The sequence below is a fragment of the Lampetra fluviatilis genome, chromosome 39 (genome assembly GCF_964198595.1).
Source record: "Lampetra fluviatilis chromosome 39, kcLamFluv1.1, whole genome shotgun sequence".
Taxonomy (NCBI): domain Eukaryota; kingdom Metazoa; phylum Chordata; class Hyperoartia; order Petromyzontiformes; family Petromyzontidae; genus Lampetra; species Lampetra fluviatilis.
The window spans coordinates 9,917,517-9,934,304 of NC_136313.1; the positions used below are offsets into that span (position 1 = coordinate 9,917,517).

The 16,788-nt window shown below is 55.4% G+C and overlaps 1 protein-coding gene across 1 annotated transcript in view; it reads right to left on the minus strand.

Annotated features, from left to right (window-relative positions):
- The window catches only part of FBN2 (fibrillin 2), a 128,088-nt gene extending 124,101 nt beyond the window's left edge, over positions 1–3,987 (minus strand). Inside the window, exons 1-2 of the mRNA XM_078874680.1 lie at positions 3,349–3,987; positions 949–1,031 (exon numbers count right to left, since the gene is read on the minus strand). Coding sequence (XP_078730806.1) covers positions 949–1,031; positions 3,349–3,557 — 292 coding nt within the window. The 5' untranslated portion in view covers positions 3,558–3,987. The remainder of the gene's footprint in view (positions 1–948; positions 1,032–3,348) is intronic.
- Positions 3,988–16,788: the final 12,801 nt, after the last annotated feature.

The window sequence follows — 16,788 nt, forward strand, 5'->3', positions numbered from 1 at the left end:
ATTTAACAGCACTCTCCTTTTTGTATTTGAATTGTCAACCAACACCGGGTAAAACATCAACATGTGCACCTATTGTTCTCTTTTAGCCCCGCCCACCCCCCCCAACACCATCTATTCATTGGCTTCCACATTCAGATAACCCCCTCCCCCTTAACTTGTATTTAAGGGCTTTTCTCTTGGAATTTTGCCTCATTTGAAACAGTAAATTTAGCTGTGACGGTCCCACCTGATGACGGAGACTTGTGTTTATTTTTATTATTTATTTTTACCTACCTGACTTTACCGAAAAAACCTAAGAGTATGAATCCTTGCAGTCACGAAAGCTTCAAATCTAGAATAAACATGACTTAGTTCAAAACTTGAAATCGTTATCACTGATTCTCATACTGCCTGGGACACTATTGAACGTTCACTTGCATCAGCAGCACGGTTTACCGCCGCGTGGGCTGAGATCTTTCCACGGCGCGTGACTTCTGCAGACTGCGCACGCACTGAGCGTGACGCCACGTTACCGGCTGCTGTGCGTGCTTGCGGATATTATTATTTCCTGCACGACGCCGCGAAGTGTTTCATGGGCTGCTGCGGTAATCAAAAAAACACAACCAAGCGGCCTCACCTGGATTCCCTTAAATAAGCGGCCGACCCACCCACCCACCCACCGACCCACCCACCCACCCACCGACCGACCCACCCACCCACCCACCCCTTTTTCAACAGCGACGTGTCGCGCCATCGCCGACGTCTTCTGCTCCTCCCGCCGTGTGTGGCGGGAGGAGCTGACGATGGTTTGGCCGATCCACTCAAGTAGTGGCTTCCTGAGACGCTGAGCGGGGAGAGGAAGCCCCCCCCATCCCCGCAAACAGATCTCGACGCGGGGCCGGGCGATGCGATACGTCCCGCGGTCCGCTACTCACGCACGATGCACCGCTCCCCCCGCCCGCTACTCACGCACGATGCACTGGTTCCCGCCAGGCAGCGTCTTCCAGCCGGGGCAGCAGTACGAGTGGAAGCGCGATCCGCACACGTTGGGCCTGCGCAGCAACCGACAGCGCCGGGAGATGGGGGTCGGGGGGGCAGTGGAAAGACAGAAAGATGAGCGGGCCGCTCCGCGCACGGGCCGTCAGACCGTCGTCCGTTGCATCACGCGATCGCCGCGCGCCGCCCACGCTCGGGGGGGTTGCACGAGGCCCCTGAGCGCGGGCAACTTGTTTGCCGCCCGTTCGCATTGATGACGACGACGACGACGTTGATCGTTTCAACTTGCAGCGCGCCGCGCTCAGCATTCGCAAGCTGCCAGAGGGAAGGAACGACGCAGGGGGGGCGAGGAGGAATCATGGACGATATTCGGAAGCCACTGGAGCCGTTGCACTTTAACATCCAGATTGACAAACTCATTTCTAGAGATCTTATTTTCGTATTTAGTTTGTTGCCCGCCACCCCCCACCTCCGAATAGCACGGTTGGCTACGTACGGTGCGAAAGAAGTTCAACGAACACACGATCGTTTCAAACCGGTGCCGCTCGCGGGCCAATCTCGCATGGCTGGCCGGCTCCCGGCGGAACCGAGACGAGGTGGCCTGCCCCGGGCCCGCGATCGACGCCGCTCGGCCACCCCCAGCGGGAGAGGCGGCGACGGCGCGACCCGCAGGTCGCGAGCGACGCGGTCCGGTGCGGGCGCGTGTGTCTCCCCCCACGCGGCGCCGTGGCCCGGCTGGTGAACGAGAGGCCCTTCGCTCGCAGGTTGGCCAGGCAGCAGACGCCGGTGGGCGGCAGGCGTACAAAATCCTCAAGCGGTCGGCGTTCGTCCGAGCAGCCTCCCCCCCCCGCCCTTCCCCCGAAAGCTAAGAGGAGGTTTCAAGAGAGCAGGCGATGATATTTGGTAGTGGGTAGAGAAGCCGCCGCACTCTGTTTGGTGACGGTTGTTCGCGAAGCAGACTCCCAAAACGAGCCAAACTCCGCTTCTCCCTGACCCTAACCTCACCCCGACGCCTCACCGGACACGCATCTGCTTCTGCCAGCTTCCACTCTTACCTCTGCTCACTCGTGTCAAATAACGCACTGAGCCGACAATAGCACACGCCGCCGACAACTCGGTCACGGGGAGGTCGCTCCCTCGCTGCTGCTGCTGCTGCTGGTTCCACATTCTGGACGTCTGTACAGCCGCGGCCCTCTCCATGATATACTTTTGCAATACTTGGTTTATTTTTAGTGACTTTCTTACCTTCCCCATACTTTGCACTCCTATCGTGTTTTAGTTTTGTTTGTTGTTGTAACTTTCTGACCACGTGCCCCTCCTGGGCATCTCTGACAAAAGAGCTTCGAGCTCATCGATTTCCTCCTTCAGCCAAAACAAAAATTCTGATTGTTCAATTCGCGGCTCAAAAAATGTATTTCTCAGGTGTATTATTTCCCGCACCTCCGATTAGCACGGTTGGCTACGTACGGTGCGAACGAAGTTCAACGTACACAAATACACTTTAGTTTGTTGTCCTTTGTAGATTTGCAAATGTTGTGGATTTGCTCTCGAACACACCGGTGTGCTGTACTAGTAACCAATTGGCAAGTTCTGTTTGCGTGACAACCCTTACTAGTTGGCTGTGTCGGGTGCTGGCGGGTTTACGCGATCTAACGCAAAAACCCCCTCCATCATGGTCTCGATGTACCCTGCGCTGGAGTCGGCGCGACGTGCCCTCGGCCCCGTTCCCGTTCCGCGGTAATGCGCGCCGATGCCGAACTTTACCGCGGGAGATATTGGGACGTACACAAACAAGAAACTGATCGATTGAGTAACACGTGGAAATGGACAGGCGTGACCGAATTCGCGACCAAAATCACGACAACAGCGATGACCGAGCCGGCACGGGGCGAGACGGGAAACGGCGGCATGGGTCCGCAAACCGACCCCGAAAACCAGCGGCCCTCAAAGATTCCTCGAAATCATTCGAAACGCGACCCGAGGTGCCCACTCCGAACCGCAAAGCGGTCGCCACGCGCGCCCCCCCCCCCCACCCGCTGCTCGCTCAGACGTGTAGATTGTAATTAATTCCTCGACTAGAGGGCCAATCAAAGCTAATTAATTAATCCCGTGATCGCCTCTTGAACAGAGTTCCTTCCTAGAGGGGGGAATTCAGCGTTGCCCCACTCCGCCGGCACCTACTACCGTCCTGGACGCGTGATAAGACGCACGATTTTGCCCGCTGTATTTTAAATCACAAAGTTGTGGCTGCGTCTCACGCTGCAGGGAATCGATACCCCTGACACGCATCACCGCTCCCCGTGCGCCTCCACCCCTCGGTGCGCGCTCTGCGTGCGAGTCGCGTTGGGAGGATGCTGCGCGGAGCCGACTCACCCTCTCAGCGCGTCCTGGCTGCCTCTGCGTCGCTCCCGGCCCCTCACTCGGCTCGCGTCCACAGAGCTGCTGGCAGCAGCAGCAGCAGCAGAGGAAGCAGAAGCAGCAGCAGAAGCAGCAGGTGCTTCAGCTGCAAGCGCGCATTCCAGTGCCCACATCAGCAGCAGCAGCAGCCTCGCCGCTGCGGGCTTCAGTCGTCGCTCGCCCATTGCGGTGGCCGTGCAAGATGCCCCCCCGGTGCGGTGCAGCCAGCGAGCGCTGGGCGGCACTGAACCACACACAGACACACTCACAGACAGACACTCACACACACGGGGACACACAGACACTCACACACAGACACACACACAGACGGGGACACACACACAGACACACACAGACGGGGACACACACACTCACACACACACAGACACACACAGACGGGGACACACGTGCCCGCGAGCCGGGAGTTCAACTCGTCACGCGCCGGGGTCCGGTGCCGGGCCGCGTGCTTCGAGCGGGAGGGGAGCGAGGCGAGAGAGAGGAGAGGGGAGCGAGGCGAGAGAGAGAGAGGGGAGCGAGGCGAGGGAGCGAGATGAGACAAAGAGTGGGAAGCTGCCGCGCTCCGCTGAGAGCCTGGGACAGAAGAGCGACTGGGCAGCCGGCACCGCCGCTAGGATTGGGAGCGGGTGGGGGGTCGGGGTAAGGGGCTGGGGTGCAGGGAGGGAGGGAAGGTGGTGGTGGTGGTGCTGGTGCTGGGTTGGTGGTGGTGGAGGGGGGAGGGAGGTGAATGGAGGGAGGGGTGGTGGAGGGGGGAGGGAGGGAAGTGCAGGGAGGTGGAGGGAGGGAGGGAAGGAGGTGGTCCTTGGTGGTGGCGGGGGAGGTGTGGTGGGTGTTGTTGGGGGGATGGATGGATCGGGGGAGATGGGAGGGCTTTAGCTGGGTAGGTGGGGTCTGTAAGTGGGTAGGGGAGTGAGTAGAGGCGGGTAGGTGGGTGGTTAGGTTAGTGGGTAAGATGGTGAAGTGGGTAGGAGGATTCTGTAAGGGAGTGAGTGAGTCGAGGTGAGTAGGTGGGTTCTGTGAGTGGGTAGGGGAGTGAGTAGAGGTGAGTAGGTTGGGAAGTGGTTGCAAGGCCTCTCAAGATGGCTGACAGCCCATTGTGTCGTCACCATTTACACCGCGCCTTCTCAGCGACAACCTCTGCTCAATCAGAACTCGCAGCCGTGTTGTTAATTCATTGTTGAGGGGCCCTCTCCTGCGGTATCGGTCATGGTGGGGGGGTTGACCATAGTTCACCACGGCCGGTCGATGCGGATCTGCATACCCATCAACCCCTTATCAGTGCCCTGCCTTATTACAGACCAACTCAGACCTTATTGGTCACCCCGTGCCCTTAAAAACATCAAAGTTCATCCTACAAATTCCCATCACGAGGGAGACACACAAACAAATAGACTATTAATGTTTTTGCCCCGTATTGAAACTGTTGTACGCCGTATGGAACTGAAAACTAAATTTCCCCGTCAAAAGAATACGGGATAAACCGTGCGGGTGAGAGGTATGGATGTGTGAAGGGGGACCGGTCGAGATAACGCTGGAATGTGTGGGGGTGCACCGATTCGTGCACAACATTGGGTGGCCGCTGCAATGCGAGCCGAGTTGTCCGTTTCCTCTTTCGAGGAGTGCTATGGAACATGAGCGAATCGTTTGGGAAGTTGGAAGATCATCCAGTGACGGCCAAGATCGTCGCGATGCTGGGTGGGAGCGGGGCTCCAGGGTTCTTTGCGTGCTGCACACGCTGCGTGATTGCCTTCGTCACCCGGGGGTAGGAAGAGCACGCAGTCATAGCTGGGAGGAAAAAAGGGAGACACAAACGTGCAGTTAAGTGGGGGGGGGGGCGGCATTGCGAGTTGAAAGTAAGGAAACACGCGGCGCAGGAATGCTGTCCCCACACCTTCCACGCCACGACCCCTAAGGGACATCCCATCAACACCGTGATCCACCCCATCAACACCGCGAGACGTCCCATCAACACCGTGACCCACCCCATCAACACCGTGATCCACCCCATCAACACCGTGATCCACCCCATCAACACCGTGATCCACCCCATCAACACCGTGATCCACCCCATCAACACCGTGATCCACCTCATCAACACTGTGATCCACCCCATCAACACCGTGACCCATCCCATCAACACCGGGATCCATCCCATCAACAGTGTGATCCACCCCAGACTTCCCCCGTTAGCCACAACCCTCCCCAACCCCCAGCAGCCACCACATCCGTTCGCCGCCCCACCAACCCCGACTCCCGCGGGCTCTAACAACGACCCCAAAGCCCAGCAACCTCCTCCCCCCAGCGCAGCGCACGGTCCCCTGGCACGCCTCACATCAGCGGAGAATCCCCCCACTCCGGCTTAAGGGGAACCCCCCAGCGACCATAGCCGTGCCGCGGACTTCACAACGCCACCGGCGGCTTGTCCGACAAGCGGCCCACCCGCCCGCCCCCCACCGCGTGGGGCCGCGAGCGCCGCCGTAGCCCACCTTGCGCATCCGACCGCGTCGTTGCCCTGAACCGCTTGGAGGTTTGCCCAACTTCATGGTGCAGCCACGATGGCCGCCACGGAACGACGCCATGCGACTAGGACATGCAAACAAAGGACGTTGTCTCTGTCTCTCTCAGCATCGACAAGCAACAACCTGCGACAGTTTCCTGTGCGCCACCGTGCCAGTGCTCAGGAATGTTTTCAGATCCCTGGCGTGCATCACCAATTATGGACGATGCAATCTCACAACTACTTTAAATCGTGGAATTTGCATGCAAAAAACATTCCGAGGACGACATCCCACGAGCTTTATAAAAATACACACACACATATATAACAACAACAACCGCCATTCGCCACGAAGTGATGGTGACGTCACCACGACGCTTGTGCCAGGCCATGTGCACCTTGAGGCCACGTGAAGTGTCGAAAGCCCGCTGGCAGGAGGTCACGGGGCAGACCCCGGTGCCACGGGTCGACTGACTGAGATGACCGAGATGACTGACTGATGCAACACCTGTGCAGCCTACTGTGCCAACTTGCTGTGCTTTATCCACCTGGCGCTCCGCTCGTTGTTGTGAGCGTCGCTCCTCCGCCCTCCATTGTTGTTGGAGGGTGACTGCCTCCCAACTGCCAAGTAGCGTCCTTCACAAGCCTCCTCCACTGAGGCCGATCTTGACGCCACTGGTACCAGTCATCGGCAAGTCCACTCAGCTCCACATCGTTCTGTACCACATCACTCCATCTCCTCTATAGCCCATGCCGCGCCCGTTTAGCCCCCTCGATCCGGCCCGAACAAAATCTGTTTAGGCATGCGGTGACTGGGCATCCAGGCTACATGGCCCAGCCAACGCAGACTTGCCTGCCGGAGGAGCTCACCGATGGGACTTTCTCCAGATCTTTCAAGGATTTGTGAGCTCCTCACACAATCCAGCCTGGTTAAACCCAGGATGAATCGTAGGCAGGCCAGCCTAAATGTTTCTAACCTGCGAAGATGTTCCATTAGAGGGGTCCACGTTTCACAAGCGTAGAGAAGGGAGGGAATGATTGTGGCAGAGAAGACCTGAAGCTTTGTGCGGAGCGACAGACCAGGTAGCTTCCACACAGCGTTACGCAACCGATAAAAAGATAATGCAGCTCGACTAATTCGGAGTGAGACCTCCGCTGTTAAACCGGAGCCGGTCATAAGCACACTGCCCAGATATGGGAAACTCTCCACTCTCTCCACAACTGCCCCATCACCAATTGGGAGTTGTGGGGGTGGAGTGTCCGATGGTACAAAATACCCTGGCAGGTGCTTAGTTTTGGTGGGGCTGAAGGCCCCACCTCTTAGTAACAAGCTCCATGTTTAGCAGCAGCGCCTCCAACTCCTCCTCTGAGTGAGCAGCAATTACCAGATCATTGGCATACATAACATGGTTGAGCAATAGGGAGCCATCCCTTGACCGCACCCGGGCATCGATCAGCCTCCCATTGTATCTGTACCAGATGAAAATTCCTCCGGTACAGCTATTGAAGGCCTCACGGACTACGTGGTCAAAATAGATGTTAAATAATGTGGGAGCCAGAGGACATCCCTGCCGCACCCCAAGGTGTACAGCGAATGGCTCCGACTCCTGGCCACGAAGTTTTACCTGGGCCCGCTCACCATCATGAAGGTCCTTAATGAGAGAGTCAGGGACTCCGAAAGCACGAAGAACAACCCAGAGCCCAGGCCTACTGATGGCCTTGACCCGGTCAATAAAGCAGAGATGTAGGTCCTGTTGGAATTCCCTACACCTCTGCTGTAGCAGACGGACAGAAAATATGGCATCCGTGCAGGACTGCCTTTTCCTGAAACCGCATTGGGGCTCCGCAAGCCTCTCCTCAGCGTGTCTAGCAAGGCGATGTTGAATAATCCTTGCCAGGACCTTTCCCGGCACACTGGGGAGTGAGATGCCCCTGTAGTTGTACAGTCTGTGCGGTCCCCCTTCTTAAAAAGGGGGACCACCAGGGCATCCTTCCAGTCCTGCAGAACCCGTCCAGTGGTCCAGACTGTTGTTATGATGTCATGTAGGGCAGTCTGTGCACAACCGCCACCCTCCCTCAGCATTTCGTGCATTTCCTGGTCTCAGACTCTGGATCGCCTACAATACTTCCTCAACAGATGGCACCTCAGCCAGCCACTCACAGGGGGTGATTTCCTCCAATATTTGAGGCACCGCAGCCTCGGCAGGGTCATCCCCACTTTGTCCGACGTTGTAATCCAGGCTGAGGGATGTCCCCTCCCCCAGAACCTCACAAAAATTCTGAGCAAATCTGCAAACCTGTTCCTGGGGGTCGGAGATTGGATCACCGTTCCTTCTCCGAATGATGGTAATAGGTGTGGCGCTGCAGGTTACTTTTTTGATGGAATTAAAGAGCGATTTGTGATCGCGGGCCACTGAGGCAGACTCCATCTCTTCAGCAACCTATGACCACCACCCATCCTTGCAGCGCCTCACGGCTCTCCGAACCTCCGAGCGAAGGCTGCGGTAAGCCTCCTCATTCTCCGACGTGGGATGCTGTAGCCGATGAGAGTGGGCCTGTCGCTTTTTCTCAGCCAGCCTGAACACCTCCTCTGTCAGCCAGGGTCTCTGGGGAGGTCTGGACCGTGTATCCAAAGCAGCCATTGCAGCTGCATGAGCCAAAGTCCTAAACCTCGCCCATTTCCCCTCGACATCAAGAGGAGTGGGGGACGATGCCAACCCCAGCCACAAGCGATGATGAAATTCTCGCTTGCAACTTTCAACGTCTAGCTGAGACCATGCCACTAAGGGTTTGAATGGGGTCCTGGGTGTACACCCACCACCGGAGTGGAAGAATGGCAGGCACATCTTACAGATGACAAGTCGATGGTCAGTGGGCAGATCAGCTCCACGGTAGGTCCTGGTGTCAAGGACATGGGCCCTCATCCGCTGTTCCGTCACTATGTAGTCCAGCAGATGTTCTTGCTTGGACCCCGCATGCATCCAAGATGTTGTGTGGATGCGCCAATGCCGGAACAGCGTGTTGGTAATTACAAGCCCATGGGCTGCACAAAAATCTAGCAGCCTCCTGCCGTTGTTATTGAGCTGATCTGGCCCATGCCTTCCAATCACTCTAGACCAGGTGCCAGTATCATGACCAACTCGGGCATTGAAGTCACCCAACAAGATGACTCTGTGCCGAGGGGCCACTTTAGCTAGCACCTGTGACAGGAGGTCATAAAAGGCATCTGACTCATCGGCCTTGCCTGCATCCCTCCACGGATGTTCGTCTTCAGTGGAGGCATAAGTAACCTCGACCACCACTCCTCGCCTCTGGTTGATAGGAAGGCGAGCCCAAAGTAGCTTGGGGCTTACAGCTTCCCACACCTCACCACCATGCTCCCACGCCCCCTTCATTATTTTGTTCAGAAGAAGAGCCACTCCCTGTTGTTTGGCAGTCTCCTGCCCCGAGAAGAGGACTGTCCACCCCTCATGGTGGCAGGAGCCAAAGCTGGTCCACCAGACCTCCTGAATACCACAGAGATCCAGGCAGTACCGGACCAGCTCCCGACAAACGAGTGGCAGCCTCTCCTCCGCAGTGAGCGTTAGAACATTCCACCTGGCCACACGTAGTGGGTTTTTTTGTTTCTGGAGGAGCCCCGAGGGTAAGGATTTAGTTTCCTGGCTCCGCCAAATGGGGTTTGGCCAGGAGACGTCATAGACGCCTGTCCCCCCTGGGCCTCTGGCACAAGCTTAAAGTAGTAAGTGCACATATTGGCGTGGGAGCGTGTGTGCAAGGGAATCACGAAAACCGAGTCTGTGAGCGAGTCTATGATGCCGGGCCCCCAGAGGAGGTGGGCTCGCTCACCCTGGAGGGTCGACGGATCCCCCGCTCTCAAAGCCCGCGAAGTCGTCATGCGCGGCCGTTCAGGGGACGTCAGGTCTGAAACGCTTCGCCCGGGACCAACCGCAGTGGGCACACACCCCGGGTCACCGGACACACTCGACACTCGGCCCCAGCGATATGGAGATGAGATACATTTGCGTGGCACAATAACCAGCTCTAGGCAAGAGGAATGGATAAAACGACATTCATCCACATCCCAGGATCGTCTCGTGCAAGGCTCAGCAGCTGCATCCAACACCGCACCCTCCCGAATGACCATGGTATCCAACCCAGCATGAAGAACCTCAATAAAAGGTTCCTGGTCGTATCCCGTAGCACCCAAATCGAGCGGCTTTCGCAAGTGGAGGGGAACAACCACCTGAACCGTAGCATTGGCCGCACACAACCGGGTAAGGGAAGACAAAAATGCCACACGATGTCCGGATGGCAATTCCAAACAGCCACGGTCAATGCAGATTTCCAATGGCATTCTACCACGGAAATTGGTTCCAAGTAAACATGGAACAGTCAGGGAGGTAGAGATAAGAATGTGTCCCAACAAGCTAATGTCAGCAATGCGTACCTCGGCCGTTATCCGACCAACAATACCCAATGAGCCGCCGTCAGCGGCAACACACGGCGCATCGACAGGGTCTAGAACCCAACACTTAGGGGGCAAAATGTTGAAAATTATCATCGAAATGATAGTTGCCGATGCACCCGTGTCGATTAGCATCCTTAGTTCCACACCCTCAATGGACCCAACCATGGTAGATAAACCCACGGTCGCAGCCACCACTCGATGGGCCAGCTCCGATCACTGATCCGGTCGGAGCTGACGCACCTCACGATTACGCGTAGGATTACCCCGTACCGACGCGTAATCGGATCACGAACCAAAATGCCTAGATGGGTGAGGTGAGGCCAGGGGTCGAGTGTGAAGTGCGTCGCGACTCGCCTTAGGGTGTAGAGAAGCGTAGGATGGCGGTGATGCCGGGAGGCACCGTCATGGGTCGCGGCAGCCCGATGCCACGTGGCCCGGCAGGCCGCACTGGTAGCAGGTAACACAGCCGCCTCTGGAACGAGACGACGACCTTGGCCGCCAGTGCTCGTCTGTCCGTCGCGCGTCACCGTCACCCCGGTCACCACCACCCTGAGTCGACGCGTATGCCACAAGGGGCTCAGCTCCATCCAGTGACCCTGGCACCATGTGGGACATGGCACAAGTCACCAGCGCCCTGTCCTGATGCAGAAGTTGCTGGGCTCGGACGCACTTGAGGACTTTGTGGCGCGTGTCCGCTGGAGGCTCGTAAACGGACGCCAACCGGTTCGATGCCTGTGTGAGGATGGATCTCTCCAGCGGCGGGATAGTGAGAAATTCTGCAAGGGCATCGCCAAGGGCGGCAGGTAGCGCCCGCAGCGCCTCCGTCTCCAACCACCCCGTCAAGCCGGCAGTCGTGAGGAACCGCTGCTTGAAGGCAACCCAGTCGACACTGGTAGCCGTGTAGTCTCCAACAAAGGGAGGCCGACATTGATGAGCCGGCATGTCCCTCAGCGCCGACGGCGCATCTTCAATTTTGGCGGGCTGCGCGCTCCGCGCCGGCAACAAAATGGCGGCCAAATGCGCAGGCTGCCCCATCAAGTTTCCCGCCCGTGGTGAAATGGCGGCTGAATCGCCATTCACGAGCGGCATCGCCACTCCCTCCTTCGCCGGTGAGACCGTGAGACTAAACTCCGCAAGCAGCGAAATCGCCGCGTGGAGGAGCTCCGCGAGGCGATCCTGGTCGCCACCGCCAACGGCGAAGCGTCGAGCGCCCGGATGGCACCCCGCTCCACTGGCAGCATCTCTCCCGCATCTGCCAGAGCTGTAGGCTGCCCGAGGTCCTCGTCCTCGCCGTCCAACTTCCAGGTACATGGTCTGCTAGCTGAATAACTAGCGTGTTGGCCACTTCCAACAGCAGTTGTAGTGAGTCCAACTGAGTTGCAGACGTTATTCCTTTTAGAGGCAACACATTTATTTGTGACACGTAATACAAAGGGGTAACTGCCCCTTCACCAGATATAGCCTAGGGTGGTGACCACCCAGCTAACTACTCTATATAGAGGAGTTACTGCTACAAAGGGTCGGGTCCCTACTCGGGTCCATGACCACGTGTTGCCTTGTAGACGTAGAGCTTCCAGCTTGTGATGTAGGGCTTCAGCTGGTGGACGTGGAGCTTCAGCTTGTAGAATGCAGCGACCCCGGTCCCTCTCAGGGACCCGCCTTATATCCCCCTACGGTCGGGGCCGCTCCGCCCTTGGCCCCACCCACCTTCTGGAGCCTTCTAGCTCCCTCTCGAGAGCTCTCCCTGGACACGTGATCACCCCCTAGTCCCTCCACCTGAGAGCCTCTCTATGGGCACTCTAGATCACGTGTCTGCAGGGTCAACCAGAGTGCCATGGCCCAGGGCAGCCCTGCACTTGGGCTGACACTCTCCTACTCCCCCTCGATGTTACTACACAAATATCACACTAATCATGTTTGTGTGCTAACAACTAATATTTCTACATTTACTTAGTAAATAATAATGTCTTTATTATTGTGTCTAAGTCCTTGTGTGCGTGTGAGTCCATGTGCGTGTCTGCGACGATGTTAGTGTGTGTGTACATCCGTGTGTGTGTATCAATCGATGTGTGTGCGAGTCGATGTGTGTGTGCGTGAGTTGATATGTCTGTGTGTCAGTCGATGTGTGTGTGTGTTAGTCAATGTGTATGCGTGGTGTGTGTGTGTGTGTACACAACTAATATTTAACAAATACCTTACTCAATTTTTTAATAATAACGTGTGTGTCTAAATCCTTGTGTGTGTGTGAGTCGATATGTGTGTGTGTCAGTCGATGTGTGTGTGTTAGTCAATGTGTGTGCGTAGTCTGTGTGTGCAGACAACTAATATTAAAAAATTTAGTTAGTACATTTTTTTATATTTATGTGTGTGTCTAAGCCCATGTGTGCGTGTGAGTCGATGTGCATGTATGCGTCAATGTGTGTGTGTGAGTCGATGTGTATGTGAGAGTCGATGTGTATGTGCGTGAGTCGATATGTGTGTGTGTGTCAGTCGTGTGTGTGTGTGAGTCGATGTGTCTGTGTGTAAGTCAATATGTCTGCGTGTAAGTCGATGTGTGTTTGTGTGTCTATGTGTGTCAGTCGATGTGTGTGTGTACGTCGATGTGTATGTGTGAGTCCAAGTTTTGATGAGTTTTAGTGGTGGTCAAAAGATTCAACAAACTCGTGCCAGCGTTTTGTTTTGGCTTGATTGATTAGCTTTGTGATTTCAATATTGAAGGCTGGGACTTGTGGTGATGTAGGATTTTTATTCCTAATAGTGTTTCGTTGGATTATTAGCGTTGAGCGTTCTTTAGGGAGGCAGGGAAGGTGTTGCTTGTAGCAGCCCGCCGGGATGGTGTGCTTGGTGATAGTCGCGATGATGGTTTGGAAAATCTTTTTAGAGTTATGTGCGGATATGTGGATATGGTTGAGGTTGTCGGCGAATAATGCTTCTGATTCTGAAGTAAAAAGTAGCCAGATGGCTATTTTAAAGTTGTAATACAAGCGGTTTTTAGGAGTTTGTGAAGGCTTGGTGGCATTGAGGGTCAACACAATCGGTAGGTGGTCGGATCCAAGGGCCGTAATGACTTGCCAGTCGATTGATGAAAGGAGATTTCCTGACACTATTGAGATGAGATATCTGGTGAGGATGAAGGGCCAGATGACCGAACTCTAGTTTGATTCTTTTAATTAAATCCTTTATATTAAGTTCACTTGCTTGCTTGCTTGCGCGCTTACGACCGTGCAAATCTTTCGGTCGTTTTTTAACCCACTTCACGTGATCCAATCGAGCTGACATTTTGCACACAGACTCGTTGTGCGTGACAATTTCTTTTCTTGAAAATGTTTTTCCAAAATTTTACACTTTTTAGGTAAAACAAATTATATTTAATTACCAATTGCTTAATGGTCGCAGGCAATCATCTGACCCATAGGTGGCAGTCATCTCAAGCCAGAGGACGAGAGGACTCTAGCTGCCCGTTTCAAAGACCAATGTGGGCTGGGTTGTGGCCCATTGAACACGCATATAAAGGATTTATAGTGAAAAACTTAGTTTTTATGGGTTAATTTTTTGAGTACCACATAGGATGAGTCGTTCAAGATATCGGCAATGAGGTCGCCACGTGCATCTGAAAGGGAAGAGTGCCAAAGTTTGTTGTGGGCGTTGAAATTTCCAATAACAATTGAGTCGCTGTTTGGTAAAAGTTGATTTATATTTAACTGATAGTTGCGAGGGCAAGAACTGGTCGGTGGGATGTAGACGTTGATTATCGTGAGTGGGCCGAGATGGGATTTGATACGGACGCTTAAGACTTCTGTGGTGATATCAGAAAAAGGCATTGGGATTTTAATTTCTTCAAATTGAATGCTGTTATGGATAAGGAAAGCTAGACCGCCACCAGCTGTTGGTCGGTCTCGACGGAGGAAAGTGAAATTTTGAAAGTTGGGTGGGCGAGAAGTGTATTTTATTTTTGTTTCTTGGATGGTGGCTATATTAATGGAGTTTTGTTGTAGGAAGGTGCTGAGTTAAAGAGATTTGTTGTTGATGCCGTTGATATTTAGTTGAAGGATTTTTATGTTGTTTTTGTTGTGAACGTTTTATTGTGGTTGAAACGGTGGTTGCGATGGATGAGGTGGTGGTGCTAGTGTGGTTGTGCAAGGTGGAGTTGTTGGAGTGGATGATGGACAATATTTGCAGAACCAGCCGGAATTTGAACCGGGGATGCGGGCTAAAGTAGCGCAGTGTTTGTGGTTACCAAGCTTTACAACCGTTGCATTGGATAGAATTTGCATTGACGTTCTTGCCGCAGCCGCCACAAGGGAAAAACGGGCCTGGATTCAATTCGACGCCGCCAGCAATAATGAGAAGCCAGCTCCAGTATGCCGGGAGGCCTGGGCTGGCTGGCGAAAAAACAGGAAAGTGCGAGGGGTGATGTTCTCATTTGCAAAGTGCTTTCGTAGTACCTAGTCTCTCCACTTCGAACAAGCGGCAACTCTGGAGAGGGTGGTCGTGGTGGTGGCGGTCGTGATGGTGGTGGTCGTGGTGGTGGTGGTCGTGGCGGTGGTCGTGGTGGTGGTCGTGGTGGTCGTGGTGGTGGTGGTCGTGGTGGTGGTGATCGTGGTGGTGGTGGTCGTGATGGTGGTTGTGATGGTGGTGGTGGTCGTGGTGGTCGTGGTCGTCGTGATGGTGGTGGTCGTGGTGGTGGTGATCGCGGTAGTGGTGGTGATCGTGGTGGTGGTGGTCGTGTTCCAGACGGCGGGAGCTGCTGCCACGGAGAAACAAGGCCCGGCAGTGGCGACCCTGCTCCTGGGTGTAGAGAGGAGCAGGAGGAAGCTGTGAGTCGCGCTGCTGCTACAGAGAGTTCCATTGTGAGCGGTGGTGCAGGGTGACAGGAGCTGTGGTGCAGGGTGACAGGAGCTGTGGTGCAGGGTGACAGGAGCTGTGGTGCAGGGAGACAGGAGCTGTGGTGCAGGGTGACAGGAGCTGTGGTGCAGGGTGACAGGAGTTGTGGTGCAGGGTGACAGGAGCTGTGGTGCAGGGTGACAGGAGTTGTGGTGCGGGGTGACAGGAGCTGTAGTGCAGGGTGACAGGAGCTGTGGTGCAGGGTGACAGGAGCTGTGGTGCAGGGTGACAGGAGTTGTGGTGCAGGGTGACAGGAGTTGTGGTGCAGGGTGACAGGAGCTGTAGTGCAGGGTGACAGGAGCTGTGGTGCAGGGTGACAGGAGCTGTCGTGCAGGGTGACAGGAGCTGTGGTGCAGGGTGACAGGAGTTGTGGTGCAGGGTGACAGGAGCTGTGGTGCAGGGTGACAGGAGTTGTGGTGCGGGGTGACAGGAGCTGTAGTGCAGGGTGACAGGAGCTGTGGTGCAGGGTGACAGGAGCTGTGGTGCAGGGTGACAGGAGTTGTGGTGCAGGGTGACAGGAGTTGTGGTGCAGGGTGACAGGAGCTGTAGTGCAGGGTGACAGGAGCTGTGGTGCAGGGTGACAGGAGCTGTCGTGCAGGGTGACAGGAGCTGTGGTGCAGGGAGACAGGAGCGGTGGTGCAGGGTGACAGGAGCTGTGGTGCAGGGTGACAGCAGCTGTAGTGCAGGGAGACAGGAGCTGTGGTGCAGGGTGACAGTAGCTGTGGTGCAGGGTGACAGGAGCTGTGGTGCAGGGTGACAGGAGCTGTGGTGCAGGGTGACAGGAGCTGTGGTGCAGGGTGACAGGAGCTGTGGTGCAGGGTGACAGGAGCTGTGGTGCAGGGTGACAGTAGCTGTGGTGCAGGGTGACAAGAGCTGTGGTGCAGGGTAACAATAGCGATGCGGTGACCACCACCACCGTCTTTGTTTGATGGCCAGCAGCGAAAATCCGTCGAGGATGAGCGGAGTTCGCGTGACGAAGGAGAAGGTGGCCTTCAAGTAAATGGGGACTAATCGGGTAGTGCTACCTGAGGCGGTACCGACTTCTGCTGTGGCCCATGGACTCGTGGTGTAAAGTGCGGTCTCCGACTCTCGTCCACTCGATCCCTCTTGGCCTCTTTGCTCTGGAGAAGGTCCATTGCCCTAAACGTCACCGATGATAAGTTGGTGTCTCTAAGGCCGCGCACACACACGCGATTTTGTTATCGACGAATGTATTGAGTTGGTGTGTTGCTTTTGTTGGTGCCTGTGCACCACTGCCAATGCAGCATCAGAGTGACCTAAAATTCGTTTCGGTTTGATATTAGGGTGATTGGTTTCACATCCGCTTACAAATATCGCTCTCGCCCACCAGAATGTTGTCACCCGGCATATCTAAACTCGCCCATAGAGTCACTGATGTGGCCGATGTCTCACGCGCATCGTGTGGGTTGAGTGGCCCAACTTGGGCAGACACGATGCAAACCTCTTCTATCGGGGTATATAAGAAGGCATCGGGTCAGTATCGTCGGTAGAGAAAACACACCCAGGGTCTTGCAGATCGCCCAGTTGG